Source organism: Manacus vitellinus, unplaced genomic scaffold (genome assembly GCF_001715985.3).
Source record: "Manacus vitellinus isolate BGI_N305 unplaced genomic scaffold, ASM171598v3 scaffold_1_pilon, whole genome shotgun sequence".
Lineage (NCBI taxonomy): Eukaryota > Metazoa > Chordata > Aves > Passeriformes > Pipridae > Manacus > Manacus vitellinus.
In genome coordinates, this window is record NW_021939396.1 from 48,515,891 (window position 1) to 48,532,268 (window position 16,378).

At 37.0% G+C, this 16,378-nt stretch overlaps 1 protein-coding gene across 1 annotated transcript; it reads left to right on the plus strand.

Moving 5' to 3' along the window:
• The first annotated feature begins 26 nt into the window (after positions 1 to 26).
• NDC80 (NDC80 kinetochore complex component) lies at positions 27 to 16,152 on the plus strand. The gene is made up of 17 exons (XM_018081229.2): positions 27 to 102; positions 1,924 to 2,034; positions 2,495 to 2,581; positions 3,341 to 3,464; positions 3,585 to 3,757; positions 4,936 to 5,038; positions 5,838 to 5,927; positions 7,154 to 7,247; positions 8,393 to 8,499; positions 9,319 to 9,463; positions 9,737 to 9,942; positions 10,982 to 11,134; positions 11,410 to 11,499; positions 12,391 to 12,483; positions 13,912 to 14,042; positions 14,539 to 14,641; positions 15,061 to 16,152. Exons 2-17 carry the CDS (start codon positions 1,934 to 1,936, stop codon positions 15,181 to 15,183), a joined length of 1,923 nt encoding a protein of 640 aa, XP_017936718.1. The 5' UTR covers positions 27 to 102; positions 1,924 to 1,933; the 3' UTR covers positions 15,184 to 16,152.
• The last annotated feature ends 226 nt before the right edge of the window (positions 16,153 to 16,378 follow it).

The following is a 16,378-nucleotide window of genomic DNA, read 5'->3' on the forward strand; positions in this document are numbered from 1 at the left end:
CCCTTCCCAAGATCCTCGCCTCCTTGTGACGAGCCTCTGCGTGACGTGTGGGCGGGCGGATTTGAATTTGAGCGGAGGAGGAGGAAGGCGGCGGTGTTGGAGGTAACGGCTGGGACGGGGCTCTCCGCGGTGCGGGCCTTTCCCTCTGAGGGGGGGCGGGAGGGCGGCAGCAATAACAACGCCAACGCCGCCCGCAGCGTTGCCGCCCCGGGGCCGGTGTCCGTGAGGTGGTGGCGAGTACCGCGCTGGTTGCCTTCGGTACGGTTTAGACGCGCTGTCAGGGCGAGCGGGGGAGCTGCGCCCAGCTCTGCCGCGCTCCCTCCTCCCCTTTTATTCCCTGCTGGCGTGTTGGCTGCAGCAAATTCTGCTCTTAAATCTCTGCTCAAACTCTGCTCTTCTGGCATCCTGGGTTGTATTAGGAATAGTGTGGCCAGCAGGACTAGAGAAGTGGTTGTTCCTCTGTACTCGGCACTGGTGAGGCCGCACCTTGAGTGCTGTGTCCAGTTCTGGGCCCGTCAATTCAGGAAGGACACTGAGGTGCCGGAGCGAGTCCAGAGAAGGGCAGCGAAGCTGGTGAAGGGTCTGGAGCACAGTTCTGACGAGGAGCGGCTGAGGAAGACGGGGTTGTTTAGCCTGGAGAAAAGGCGGCTTGCGGGGGACCTTATCGTTCTCTACAGCTGCCTGAAAGGAGATTATAGGCAGGTGGGGTCGGGCTCTTCTCCCAGGCAACCAGCGACAGGAGGAGAGGGCACGGCCTTAAGCTGTGCTGAGTGAGGTTTAGGTTGGACACCAGGAGGAATTTCTTCACAGAAAGGGTGACTAGACACTGGAAGGGGTTGTCCAGAGAGGTGGTGGAGTCACCATCCCGAGAGGTGTTCAAGAAAAGACTGGACGTGGCACTTAGTGCTGCGGTCTAGTTGACAGGATGGCCTAGTTGATAGGCTGGACTTCATGATCTCAAAGGTCTTTTCCAACCTCATTGAGTCTGTGATTTGGGAAACTAGTCACTTGGTGTATTTGTGAAAACAATCTGTCTGTGGTTGGGTCTCTGTTAAAGAGATTGAATAATGCAGCTTCTTCCCCAGAGACAGTGAAGTCGTGGATACGCTACCGTATGAACTGGGCCTGAGCTAAACCTCTGCCATGGTTTGTGAGCAGTGGAACTAGAAGCGAAATGAAACACAGTTTACATTGATAATGTGTTTTGGTAATGTTTGTAGTGGAGGTTTTTTTGACTAGTTATAATTCAGTCACTTAAGGCTGTCCCACAAATAAAACAGATCCTCTCTAGAGGGTGAAAGTGGGTGGGTTTTTTCCAGAGTTAATTCTATTTACTTCAGATTCCCACTTAATGTCACCTTGGGGACAGTGGTATTAATATTCCAGTTTGATTTATATTTTGTGTGTGTAGTCTGAAGAGAGCCATAATATTATCTCAGAATAGGTTTTCCAGTTATTATGCTATGATACTGCAAGATCTTTTGCAAAATTAATAAGCAGGCTCAGAATTAGCAGTTCAGGAGTAGATGAAGTGCTGAAGAGCTGGAAACAGTAGTCATGGTAGTGTAGCTGACTGAACTGAAAAATTTCTCAAACCTTTTTTTCCTTGTGGAACTTGTAGGTTAGAAATGCCCAGATGTAAAGGCAAAATAGTAGGTTCGGAACAAGCACTGACACTTTCATCAATAAAATAATTGATTTAAATGACTGTGGCTGCTCCTGTGTATTTCTGGAGCCTAACATAATCACTTTTTTCTTTTTCTCTTTTTTTTAAAGAGAATCCAGTATTTCTAGAAACTTCATCACACTTTGATCCAATATACAGTTCTACTTGCTTATTCTGATCCTTAAGAAAATCACTGTGGAGTTTAAAAAGACTCTTAGATCCTGGATTTTCTGATACTGAGGGATTGTGATTTACAGTTCAGTCACAATGAGACGAAGCTCAAAGATCACTAGAAGCAGCGGTCGGCAATCTATGATGGCACTGAGAGTGCAGGACAACAACAAGATGGGTCTTCAAACACCTCAGATGTAAGTGTTGCTGATCATGTTGCCAAGAATAGCTACATAAAACTAATTCTGAAGAGATTTAGTATAGTGCATTTGAGCGTGTGAGTAGTAACTGGGGCAAAAATTGGAAACAGTGAGAAGAAAGCTCCTTGCAGCCAAGAATGTTTGCACAAGTACTCCAGTCCTGCAAAAAGACTTCCTTTAATCTTTTTGTGTACCTGTGACACATTTCAAATGGTAACACATTTTCTAACATACTTGTTAGGTGGTGGCTTGGTGCCTCTGTATAGAAAATGTGTCCTTATAAATCTTGAAGAATTAGTTTTAATAATGGACAAATAATGCATTAAAATTGGTTGACTTTTCTAAGATGCTGTGCGATGAAGGTGCTTAGGCTTATATGAGTGTGTTTATAGTTCTTGCATGAGCAAAAGGTGAGATGGTAGAAATAGTCACTTAAATCCTTCTCACTATTTCTCAGGGTGGACAAAGGTACCTTTGGGAAGCTGAGCATGAGCAAACCTACACCTGCAACTTCAGAAAGAAAAATCAGCATTTTTGGGAAGAGGTATTGATAACTTTTGTTCTCTGCTCTGTAAATTAAAACAATAATGCTCCCACATAATTTTGTCGTTTTTTTCTCTTGATAGATTTTTCACTATAGGGAATAATTATCTGAGGCCAGGAGACCTTTAGATCTGCCTTACTCCACTCTTTGGTCACTGAGCAATAATGCTGTGCAGTAAGAATCGCTCTGGGAGCTGTTTTTTTCTCTTGGGAATGATATGCATGACAGACCTTCCGAGCACCTCAGTACACTTTCCTGTTCAAGGAAGAATGACATCTCCAGTACACTCTACCTTGGTTTCTTCTCTCTAAGATACAAACCTTCTAAAATTCTATAATCTTTCTGCTTAGTTCACAATTTTCTGTGTTTGGATGTCTTGCAGGTGTCTTCTTTCATAAGACCCCCACTGTTGCAGGGGTCTATTCCTTTTAAATATTTCTTAAATGTTTTAATCTTTATTTTCAGCCACCTACGTCATTTTATCTTCATCTTTGGAGTATTTTTTGCTCCAAAAAATTTATTTCTTTCAATAAAATGAAGAAAATATTCATCTAGGATTCAGTAATCCCTTTGTTGTGCATGTGCATTGTGGTTTCCAAGATGATGATGTTTTTCCAATCATCTTAAATACAGAGAACTTCAGGTATCACTTTGCATAAAAAATGCAAAGAAAACATAAAAATAGCAATTTTAGTGACTTAAACATTAAGAGAGTTTCTCTTTTGTATTTATTGTCCAATATTTACTGTTTGTCCTTAGAGCTAGTGTGACTGGAGGGTCACGCAACAGTCAGTACGGTGTGTTCGGTACAGAAAAGATAAAGGATCCCAGGCCACTCCAAGAAAAGGCATTCATCCAACAATGTATCAAGCAGCTTTGTGAGGTAACATAATAACTTATTCTGAATATTTAGTCATAGAATATGGTAATAAAAATTCTTACTTCCTTGGTTTCAGCTTCAGGTTCTATTTAGTGACTAATATGCCATGTTTCTTTTTTGTAGTTTCTGGTTGAGAATGGTTATGCCCATAATGTTTCCATGAAATCGCTACAGTCTCCATCAGTTAAGGACTTTTTAAAAATCTTCACTTTTATCTATGGGTTTCTCTGCCCTTCTTATGAACTGCCTGACTCAAAATTTGAAGAGGAAATTCCCAAAATTTTTAAGGAGCTTGGGTAAGATGATTATTTGTTAGTCTGTTGTGCTAAATAGATAAGATTCTGCTTGACAGCTGGGAAGAATGGATAGGCTTCTTTATTCAGATGAGACTCTGAAAGTACAATATTGTGATTATTGTGCTTCACTTTAGCTCTAGGTTTACACTCTGATTTTCAGACTCTACTATGCATTTTATGTTTGAACTTGCAGAACTATAGGCTCTTGGAAGCTTACTTTGTAATGTAAAATTTAATTGATTATCTTTATTTGTATAAAGCTTTGAAAGACAAACAGACCTTTCTTTTACAGACCCTTCTGTTTATGCTGTTAGAATCCGAGAACTAAAAATTCCAAAATGTTGGATCCAGTTAATTTAGTTTAAGATGTGTTTTTTTCCTGTAATCTCTCTCATTCTGCTTTCAAAACAGGGTGTGCAAATAACAAAAATAACTGCTGAGGTGAAAAAAACACAGAGTAGCTGAGTGGTTTACTTCTGAATTTGTTCAGTGTTTGGAATCATTAATGGCCCCCAATGCTTTCCAAGAAAGAAATTCATCTGCCTGTTGTTAATGGGGAATTTTCAGTCTCATTGAAAACCACCAAGGAAGTGTATTTTATTTCTGTAGATTTGAGTCCGTGATGGTGTCAAAGCACGGAAGGACTCCTTAGATGTAAATGTAAATCTGTTTCATTCCCTTCTTAATTAAATTAATTAAAACAAAACTTAATTAATATTAATCTGTAACATTTGAAACAGCTGATGTAGCTTGAAATCTTGAAACAGATTACATTCTGCTGCACCAAGAGTGTAATCCCGGATACAAAGACTTATTCTGAGAACTCATTGTAAGTTGTCTTTTTTGAGTTCAAGGAGCATCTGGATGACACTCTTAATCATGTGATTTATTTTTAGGCAGTCCTATGAGGAGCAGGGAGTTGGACTTGGTGATCATTATGGGTACCTTTCAAATCAAGATATTGTATGAATCATAAAGTGAGAAACCCATGATAATTGAATGAAATAGAAGTCAACTTATTTCCTTTGATGTACAGCATAAACTACAATTGAGTTTGTTCTTCCTTCTGCGCCTTCATCTACGTATAAAAATGTGCTGCTTTGTTTGCAAAATGTGCTGGTTTGTTTTCATCACTGTTTACCACTGCTATTAAAAATGTATTTCCTTTGGCCTTGTAGGTACCCCTTTCCTCTGTCAAAAAGCTCCCTGTACACAGTGGGAGCACCACACACCTGGCCTCAGATAGTGACAGCTTTGGTTTGGCTAATTGATTGTGTCAAGGTAACATTTGTCTTTCTTAAGCCAAATATTTCCACTTTTCAGCTTGAAATGTTAATTTTAGTACAAATCTCATAAATATTTTTTACAAATCTCCTTGTTTGATACTTATGAAAAGAAAACGATAGGCATTCTTACCTGTCATCTGGGAGTTAACCCTTAGCCTTACTTTTTAGTAACTTTTAAACTGAGCTTTTCATGTTATATTTCTTTAAATGTATGTACTAGACAAATTCATGTATATAAAAGGGAGGGAAATGCTGGCTTATATACATACAGAAAATGTGAGAAGTTAATGGGTATCATCACGGTGGATTCATGTTACCTTCAGTGCTTATCTTGTGACATCTGCTATTCTCTCCTAAATTTGAAGTCTAATTTTGAATTTTCAGTTGTAATTATTCAAATGTCTTATGATTGTTATACAGAGTGGAGAGTATTGTGCTTGGGCAAGGGGGTTGTTTAGTTTTGGGGGGTTTTGGTGTTGTTGGTTTTTTTTAGTAGTGGTAACTCTTCTTGCTGTGACAGAAGTTCACCACTGCTGAATTGGGCACACACAAAAATCCCATCCTTTATGCTGAAAAGACACATTTGGCTTAGCAAGACAACTTGGCAGTGTTGAACGTCCAGTTCCTGCCTCTTCACCTGTGCGTTTAGTCAACTAAACACAGGCTCATTACAACCTGCTTTGCTGAAATCCTAATCCAGTGTTACTCTGCTTCTTATAATGGACATGAAATGAACATGAAAACTAATGGATATCTCCACACTTGCTCTTTGTATGTGCACCTGTGCCTTTCAGTTGTACACTGCCATGAGGGAAAATGCACCATCCTTTGAGGAGGGACAGAGCTGGGGAGGAGAGACGGATGATGGAATTGTACATAATAAGGTATCACAAAAATTAAATTATAACCAGAATTGTGCAGATGAATTTTGCCATACGCTATCACAACACAATTTAAATGTGACACAACAATTGAAACTGTATTTATAGATTCTGTTCCATTTTATATTTACAGGGTTCTCTAGGAAGTATTGTAGCCTTACATAAAAGGCCTGATCAACTAGTTTCCTAAGCAGGCATCATGGCCAGTCTGTTGGTGAAGACTGGGTATTAAACTGAGATGCCTTATTCTCCAAGTAGCTACTCTTTCCATTCTCCTCTGTGGAGAAAGGGAATTATTATGCTGTTTGTTTATTGTTTTAATAAGGTTTCTGGTACGTTTTGTTTTAACACTCAAGTCTCTTGAGATTAACAGCAGTACAGCGTAAAGACAGCGTATAATTAAAGATTTAATTATAAATGTAGTGGCTTCTGCCAATATCTACTCAGCTTACTATATAAAATTTGGTTGTAAAGCTTCATTTCTGAGCCACAAAATAGGGTGGCAATGTAATTCAGGTGCTTAAAAATGCAACAGCTTGCTTTCTTAAATCTACTCAGCTTGAACTCAATGTTAACTCACAGCAGGTGTTTGGAAGGGGTTGCATAATGTGCTAAAACATTTAATTAGAAAATTGCAAAAATTAAGTTAAATCATAATTTTGGACTAAGATTACAAACCTGAGAGTTGATGAGTAAAAATGCTTTTAAACTAAATGTGCACTTCTACAGTGACATGTATAGATATATGTTGATACAAAATTTACAGTATTGATGTAATTGCTTCTGAAAGATCTGTAATTTAACATCTGTAGTGAATTCTCTTTGGGTAACCTTTCTTTATTTCCAGATCAATTCTCTGATGTCTGCACATCTGAATTTCAGTGGTCATATTTACTGAAGAGGTCTGTTAAACAGGCCTACATTTTCCATAAACTAGCCTGAGAGAGTGATATGCTTCAACATAAAAAAATTTTATATATTGTATCTACTATCCTTGTTAAATATCTCAGAAAAATATAGCAAGTATTTCCAGACCTTTCTTAATGTGAATTATAGATGCCTCCTCCTGCCTGAATATAATCTCTTGGCATTCTGTGTTTAAAGAGAGGAAAAAAATTGAATTTTGCAGAAGAACAATCAAAACAGTGAAATGTTGTTTTTTTATCTGCTTAATTCCATCTTACAGCCCTTTGAATTGCTGAGATGAAAGCTTTATAAATTTTTTTCAGGTTTTCATGGACTATGCTGTGAAGTGCTATGAGCTTTTCATGAAAGGGAGAGATACTTTTGAAGAATTGGATGCCGAAGTGCAGTCAAAATTAAGTAAGTTTTCAAGTTTTAATTATTTGTGTTACTGGTTTCTTTTCCCCTAGCATCAGTTTGCTCAGTTTACAGGTGAAAGTGATCTGAGATAAGGGAACCTGAAATTCCGAAGTACTGCTCAATTACTTCAACTTAATTCTCTCTTTTTTTATATGCATTGCTGCTGATACAGAGGGGTGGGTCATGATCTGCTGTCAGCTGTACCTGTGTCACCCTGTTGTTTTTAATGGCTTTGTGACAGGAAACCAGTATACAGTTCTTCAGATGCAAATTCTATGCAGATGACTCTTGTTTCTCTCTGACAAATTTAACATTTAAAAAAAATAAAAGAAAAATATTTTCAAAGGAATGCAATCTGATAAGTAAGAAAGTTCAGCTTTTGAAAGCTCTGAAAACAGTCTGCAAGAGTTCCAAACTCTGTTTTTAGGGTTCCCATAAGTGATTCAGCATGCTTCATGCATGATTTCATGTTTGTCTTCAGGGAGGTAGGCAATTGACTCATTCATTTCACCAGCTACAGAAATACAAACAGAATTTGAGAACCAGGAAGAAAAACATTTCCTACTTTCCGTGCCCTCCTATGAAAAGCCAGACTAAGGACACTTTGGTTGCAAGCTGGAGACATCAGTTGGAGAGGAAACAAGCTAGCAGGTTGTTGCTAGATATTAGTAGGAAAAAATAACCATGCCATTGTTTGGCAAAGATTAAGGGCCAAGTAAGGGAAAACATGTCTCAAGAGACAAGGAAGTATGTGGATGAGAAAGGAGTATGCAAGTCAGACTACCTTGAAGCTGGAACAAATAAAGCTTATTTAACAACCTCTATCCTTTTAGTGTGGGTTATATGAGAGTTTGGAAACTCTTACCTCATGGGAGTAACTTCGAGCTCTTTTATGACACAAAGACTGAGAAACTGATTTCTCCTTGTTTGTTTGGGGATTTTTGTTTATTTCCTTTGTAATGAAAGGTTTTTTTTAGTGGGTTTGTTGGTTGGGGTTTTTTTGTTGTTTGTTTTTTGGTTTTTTTTAGTGTAAAATAATTGTCCAGATAATGGGTATTTACTGTGCTGAAGTTAAAGCTCAGATTAGGTGGTGATATTCGGTAATATTAATTTATAACCCTACACCCTTTTCCCCTCTCCCCCAGAGGATTTATTTAATATAGATGAATTCCAGATAGAAGGTTTAGCAGCTGACAACAAAAGACTTCAGGAAGAGATTGCAAGACTAGAAAAAGAAAAGGAAAGTGAGCCGGTTAGTAAATTGTCTCTCTCTGTTTATATGCTGGAGTTCAATTTTATATTATTGACCATTATTGTCATTATTAAATGAAGATACTTATGATACATAACAACAAATGGAAAGTTATTTTCAGTGCTTTGAGATTTTAATCAGGCCAGATTATTACAGACTGTATACCATTATAGTACAAGGCATTTTCTGTGGAGTCTTCAGTCACTCTTTGTTTGATAATGTGCAGATATTTCCAGGTAAAAAGGTCTTGTATTGACTGAAATATTAATAAGGTACTTGAACCACTTTTTCTTTCTGAATGTCAGCATTATCTTTTCCAAATGTGTTGGTATTAGGCATGGGATTCAGTGGTAACAATACATTTTAGGGAAAATATTTTGCTTGAAAACATGGATTCTGCTTTTAGTACAACATGAGTTTAAAAATGGTTTAGTGGCTGTTCAGCTGGCAAATGAAGACTCCTGCCTACTGTGCAAAATGTGCTGTTTGTATTTCCAGCTTTCCTTACCCTAGTTTTACCTGGGTTTTTTGTATTATTATACTTAAGTTGTGAATTACATGTAGTAAGAACTGTCTCAATGCAGTGCCTGATGCAAATCAGAGACTTAAAGGTGAAATGCAAGAATCTCTTCAGCCTTGTTTGTTATTTTAAAGATGCTTAAATTGACTCAGCTGTCAGAGAGATAAAAATTTATTCAAGTCCTTTAATTTTATATTTATATCATTGTTCTGACCAGTTACTCTAATGTCCTGTCTGGAAAGTGAAGTGATTATTTTATATTAATCTAACAGTGGTTGTTCTTTTCACCCATTCACTAGGATCGCAGAGTAACACTACGAAATGTGAAATCGTCTCTTCAAGCAGATGTCCAGAAATACCAGGCTTATTTGGCTAATCTGGAATCTCATATAGCCATCCTTGATCAAAAAATGGAAAGTGTTACTGATGAAGTTGAGTCAGCAAGTAAGAAGACCTTGGTCACAATTGGGATAGTGAAGCTAGAAATAGTTTTAAAATAATTTTAATTCTCAGCTTTAGGACAGAGTGAGATGATGATGATGGTACAAATGAACTTTCCGAAATGCATTGCTAATAAAGAGGGATTTTTGGGGTAATATCTGTTTGTACACTAGAGTAATGAAATATAGATATTATTTACTCATAAAATACAAATGTTAGGTTTAACTACATAGAGTGGTATTTTACATCTGTTTCACAAATGTTTTGTGAACTTAGAATTGGAAGTAGAAGCAATGAAGCAGGAGAATGCCCGGCTCCAGCACATCTTTGACAACCAAAAGTACTCAGTTGCAGACATTGAGAGAATAAATCATGAGAGAAATGAGTTGCAGCAAACCATTAAAAAGCTGACTAAGGAAGTGGAAGCAGAAGAACATCAGCTGTGGAATGAAGAGCTAAAATATGCTAGGAATAAAGAGGCGGTATGTGAAAACCCCACTACACTGAGAGCTGGCTATCAGTTTTCATCATGCAAGCTGAAACTTGGGACTTGAACTATTGTTGACTTCTTTTCTAAATAATCTAACAACAGACTAAACTGCATCATGAGAGATGTAGCTAGAATATGCACCACTGTCAGCTCTCACTGCTATAGCATTGCAAGCTTTGTTGATATCAGCATGACATTGCTTTGATAACACAAGAAGTTTCAGGTTAATGTTAAGATTTTATGGGAAGGAAATAGTGCTTTGAATCAATATCTTTGCATGTGTTTAGGGCCAGGTTAATCCCTTATGTAGAAGTTTTAATATCTTTTAAGGGCCAAATTCAATTCCTACAAACAGAATGAAAAGGTGTAGTCCTGTAAGTGATGGGATTTAAAAGCTTCTACTTTGCCACATGGAGAACTAGATAAAAAGATTTCAAATATATTTTGCATTTCACAGTGTCAAGCACTTGGTATTAACTTAAATTCCTCATGTGCCAGTATGAAGCACATAAAACTGGGAAAAATATTTAGGTTCTTTAGTATTTGGAAATAAATAGCACTCATTAATTAGAAAGTAGAGCATTTAATAAGTTTTGTTTAACGGTATGCTCAAGTTAGTTTGTTACAAGGATATGTGGCTATGTGGCATTTCCTGTCAAAACCAAAGAGAGAAGGCATGTTAACATGATGACTGAACTTTGGTTTAGTATTATTTTTAAGCATGCTTTTACTTCTCTATCAGCTAGTCCTCAAAAAGCTGAGGCAGGAAAAAATATGGCAGATGAAACCATTCAGTGTCAGCCATACACACTGAGAAACCTTGCTGAGCAAACTGAAAGAATAATAAAACAGCACTTAATCCAGCAAACTGCTGGACTGTCATTACATACAGCTCTTGAATACTGTGGTGTAACATGTAATTGTGTCTGTACATAGCAACTCAGGAACCTGTTTAAAGTACTATATGAATATTTTCTGCAAAGCTTTTCCCTTCTGCCTCTTATGTGATTTTTGCCCTCTTCTCTGAACAGATAGAAATACAACTGGCAGAATATCATAAACTGGCTCGAAAGCTGAAATTAATTCCAGTAAGTGCTGAGAATTCCAAAGGCTTTCACTTTGAGATTCAGTTTAATCCTGAGGAAGGACCAAACTGCCTAGCCAAATACAGAGCCCAGATCAACGTAAGTAGAGCCAACACTGAAGGCTTTTGTTATCGCTCACAAAAAGATGTGTTTCTTTGGAAATGTTGGAAAGGTCTCTCAGTCTCACAATGAAACTTCATTGAAAAGCTTCTGTGATGAGTTGCCACAACTACATTGTAGCATATGAAGAAAATTTGGTGTTGGAGAGTACAGCAGCCTAAATAAAAACAGGAGAAAGAAAAGATGTACTGAGGTACATCTTAGTTCAAACTAACAAGTCGCATTAGCCAGATCTTCTTGTATGCATATTACAGGCTCCCCTTATGGAGATCATAAACCAGACAGAGGAAGACATTAGGAAAGCTACTGAACGGAAAATGTCTTCGGAAGATGCTTTCGAACAGGTGCGTTGGTTAGTGAAGATAAAGACTAAGATACCAAACATAATATCTGCTGGTCCCATTTGACCCTTTGGCATGGGTGAAGTATGGTGTGGTGGGCTGTTTTTTGTTTTTGTTGGGTTTGGTTTTGTGCGGGTGGGTTGGTTGGTTGGTTTTTTGGGGTTATTTTGTTTGGTTGGGTTTTTTGGTGTTTTTGGTTGGTTGGTTGGGTTTTGTTGGTTGGTTGGTTGGGTTTTTTTGAGGGCAAGTAAAGAGGGGAAGAAGCTGTGAGAAAATTGCTTTAATTATGAGGGAACTCAAAAGTTTTTCTAAGAATTGGGGTCGTTTTCTATTGGTTGAAATATTGTGTATTCTCTGCACTGAAGTTTATGCAGCTTATATACATTTGACCATAAACACTGGTAATATTTGTTTTTAATAAGTTGCCCATTGCAGTCTGTTGTGTGGCTTACCATCACTGGCAAATTGTCATCAGCAAGATTTTTAGCAATATTGGGTTCAGGGTGGATTGGAAGAAGGAGAATTTCATTCTTCCTCTACCTCGGTTTTTATTACTGAACATGATGGTATGGAATATCCTTGTGGCCATCTGGCCTGGCTGTGTGCCTTCCCAATCTCTTGCTTGTCCCTGCCGTACTCAGTGAGGGGCCCTGGGAGGGATGGAAAGCTTTGGATGGTGTGCAAGCACTATTCAGAAATAGCCAAAACATTGGTGTGTTTTAGCCTCTTATCCAAACCAAATCACAATCCAGGCTGCAATGAAGAAAGTTAATGCCCTCCCAACCTGGCCTAGATTAAATATTTTCTGGGCTACCAGGTGCTGTTTGTGATGGCATGGATTTATAGGTTGGGATTCTTTTCAATTGCATTTCCTTGGTTATGTTTTCATTCTAGGTGAATGCAATGGTAGCGGATGCAAAAAGCAGTGTAAAAATGCTGACAGAAGAAGCTGAAAAGCTGGATGATCTTTACCATCAGAAACTTAAGGTAAAACTTCTTACAGATTGATGACAATTTATCCTTAATGATATCTTTAATCTTTGTATTTATATATAAGTTTTTGCTTTGCATTTTTGTTTGGACCTCTGCTCTTGCCTTCTTCCATTCCTCTTTCAGGATTTTGTCATTCTTTTCAGAAGTATTTGATTGCTACCTTAAGTGAGTCTGTTTTCACTTTTTTGTAAGAGAATCTGGCATTGTACGTTAGCAGATCCTGTAAATCGTGAAGTTCTACGTCCAGTAAAAAAAGTGGCAGCAATCATCTCCTAACCTCAGGATGTCTCAGAGCGTGTGCTTGAAGGAGATTTTAGGACTAACAAAGTCTGCTTTGTCTAATCAATTTGTATATAATGAATACATTTACAGGTTTTAGTAAACATATTTAATTAGTTTCCTTAAAAACTAAGGAATATATTGATTGACCAAAAGCAAATTAAATGTTTTAATTATCTGAAAGTGTTGCTTGCTTTAGCTTCCATCCCCAGCACAGGAACAGTCCTTAATCCCTTTCCTCACTTGTGATTTAGCAACTAAGTGGCTGCTTCAATACCTCCTAACTTCTCTGACAGCATGGCTTTGGTGGGGCTGTGGCACTCTAGCAAAAAATGCTCCGTGAACTAAGTGTTTAGCATATATGCACTTGTAAATCCAAACTCCTGTGCTGTAGCCATGAAACAGAGCTGTTTTACTGCCAATACCTGCTGAGGTGGCTAAAGGCAATTAATTTAGCTTACTGTTTTCAAAAACACCTGAAAGTTAGCTTTTGATCTATGCTGTTGCATATACTTTTCTCTAAAGGTAAGCTCATAAAATACACAGTCACAACTGGATGTTTCTAACAAGACAGTTGTGATTTTTAAAATGCTGTCCATAAGACTTAAGTATTAAAATTATTTTGAGGAATCATGTTTCAGAATCTACCAGAACTGCATCTTGAATTGATGGCAGAATTTTGTATGGTTTTGTGGATTTAATTGTATTAAATATAGTATCAACACTGTCATTCTCCTTGAAGAGGTGATTACTTGGAATTTGTACTCAAATGTGATTTTACTTTTTTAACCTAGAAAGAGTTGCTCATGATGTGCCATTTCTAAATTATTTAGAGTATGTAAATAACACTTTTTGAGATTAACTTTGAAGGGAAGATTACTGCAACACAGACCTTTAAATATGATTAAAGGAATAAAGAGAAGGTTAGACTGATTCTGAGAGGAAGATGATACAGAAAATACCTGAAACTTTATGTTTGGGAGGGATGTCCCTGTTTTTGTTTTTTTTTTAATTCTGAGCTTGGAGTTACTTTTGTGAATTCTGAATTCAAGCATCAGGATGCAATCAGGTAATATAAAGGAGGAAAAAAATTCTAATTATTCCCAAGCTATGCAATTTTTTCCTCTTCTTTCCTTATTACAGGAAGTAGAAGAAGAAGAGCAAAAATGTGCAAATGAACTGGAATTGTTAAAGAAGCATAAACAATTACTTGAGAGTGGTGTCAATGAAGGTCTCAGTGAAGCCACAAATGAATTGCATGATCTCCAACGACAGTAAGACCCATACCTTCAAAGTTTGCCTAGTTTACTTTGGCTTTTACTGATAAAGATATTCTCTTGAATCCTAACATAAAATTGTTTCAGCTTTTATCCATCTCAGTCTATATTAATTTCACAAGTTAGCAACTAAAGGATGTTTCTCCTCAATGGTATTTTGCTAGAATATTTGTCTACTCTAACAGAACTCCTGTTTTCCATGTAATTTTTTTCATATATATGGTTGTAATAAGGAAATTGGTTTGTTTCCTAAGTTATGTGACAACTAGATTTTATGCCTTAAAGTTTGAAAATACTATTCTGACTCTAAGGTACAATGTTTCTTACTGGTTAGCACAATACAGTCCATTCTTCTAAACTGAGTATTAATATACAAATCTAACTTGGTTCAATTTAATACTAATAGAAAAAAGTGTGACTAAACATGACAGTAAATCAGATTTGATGATTATTTTGTAGTTACGGACATGACTTTCTGAGTATCTGTTTTTAGATATCAAGTCGTTGTGCAAACAACAACAGAAGAGAGCAGAAAAGCTGGTGATAACTTGAGTCGTCTTTTAGAAGCGATTGGTACTCATGTAGCATCTGTAGGGGTAAGTAAATTTGTAAGTTTTATATTCAGAATCAAATCTCTCTAGAGACACGTATGGCCAGTCTTCGCGAGCGAAGATTTGGGAAAGGTCATTAACCCTTCGAGCCTGCGCAGTGCAACTGCAGTTAAACACGTGGAAATTAGAACTTACGGTTTCTTATCAAGTATTAGTTATTTAGCTGCTGCACTGAGTCCGTAGATTCTAGTTAAATTTGTTGACAAAACCTTTGGTATAAATAATCGGCATTGATCATTAAATTTCAGCAGTTACATCCTGTCAGGTTTAACCTGCTTCTGGTAGACATCTTTCAGAAAAGTGTTTAACTGAAATCACCTAACCTGTGCAATAACTGCTTAAAATGCTTTAACAGAATCAGAGACCATGATAGACCTAATAAACTTTCTGTAACTCTTTTCTAGAAATACCTGGTTGAACAGAACATGAAAATTGAGAGAGATTATGAAGAATTCATGTCTGAAGATCTGTTGTCAGACTTGAACAGAATTCTAGACAGTTATAAAAAGAAGGCTGAAAGTCTGTAATTACCAAAAAAGTGAAGATGAAAATTTTGCATTTCTGAATGGTATGGGGCCTTTTAAAAGGAAGGGTACTTCTGATGTTTAGCAGTGAAACTAGATTTAAGTTTAAGGAAGTATTTATTAACTTCTTTTGTTTTGAAGATGTGTTGAAGAATTAAAAAAAAAAATTTGCATTTTCTTAAAAAAGGCTTTGCTTACACTTCCTACTTACAGTATCTTATATATCCTTACAAACATCTGTGACAGAACAAGTGCGGAACAACTGCATTTTGTTTTTTCTTTACAATCAAATAATTTTCTGGGAATATCACTACAACAGAAATAGAGTTAACCTGTTAAAATAACAAAGCAGAGTGGAATTAAGATGGAACCACAAGTGACAACACCAATGCAGAGGGTACTGACAACTTGAAATAGTGCTACTCAAAAATAACTAGTGGGTTTTGTAAATGTGCCAGATTGCTAACTGATAAGTTATACTTTCCCTTCTAGAGTATAGTTTGTGCATTTCATGTATACATGTGCATTTAGGGCACATACGTGACCATAATGCTTATACAGGAGTCTTGTAAATAGTCTAGGAAAAAAAAGAGTAGTTTAAAAACGAAGTTCTCTCTCTAGGTGCTTATGATCCCAGATGAAACCTCATTGAACTTGTTGAAGATATATGCCAGAGATAGCTCTAAGCAGGACAACACAGGAATTCTGGCTGTATGTCTTATTAGTTGTAGGTTTGGCTGATGTTAGATACATCAAAATGGTCTAAAATGTGTCTGCATTCTGTTTGTTCAACCAGTAGGACAGACTATTTGATTTTTCTTCCCCAGGAAAGTAGCAATAAAATTAGAGTATGGGAACCTCCAGTCCAAAAACATTGAAGAAAATGTATCAGTGGAATGCTATGTGGAAGTAGTATTCTATAATCTACTCTGAATATAATTTTGTGTTAAGAAAAATAAAAAAATAAACCCCCGCATTCGTGTCTTGGATAGTTTAGTTTATGATGGTACTTCCTATTAAAAATATTGAAATATTTGAGTGTTGTTTTTAGAGTTCAGAGATAAATATCACTGATTCAAATATACAAAGATAAAAACAACTTTGCAGTTGTTAAAAAGTTTGTAGCAACAGATAGATAAAGGAAGTTGCTCCTTAATTCTATAACTGGGCACAATATTTAAATGAAACACAGATCCCT

Excerpts from the sequence above, each read along its gene's own strand:
- NDC80 (XM_018081229.2), top strand. The coding sequence starts at position 1,934 with ATGAGACGAAGCTCAAAGATCACTAGAAGCAGCGGTCGGCAATCTATG. Across the intron at positions 2,582-3,340 it reads ATCAGCATTTTTGGGAAGAG|AGCTAGTGTGACTGGAGGGT; the intron begins GTATTGATAACT and ends GTTTGTCCTTAG. Across the intron at positions 11,135-11,409 it reads AATACAGAGCCCAGATCAAC|GCTCCCCTTATGGAGATCAT; the intron begins GTAAGTAGAGCC and ends TGCATATTACAG.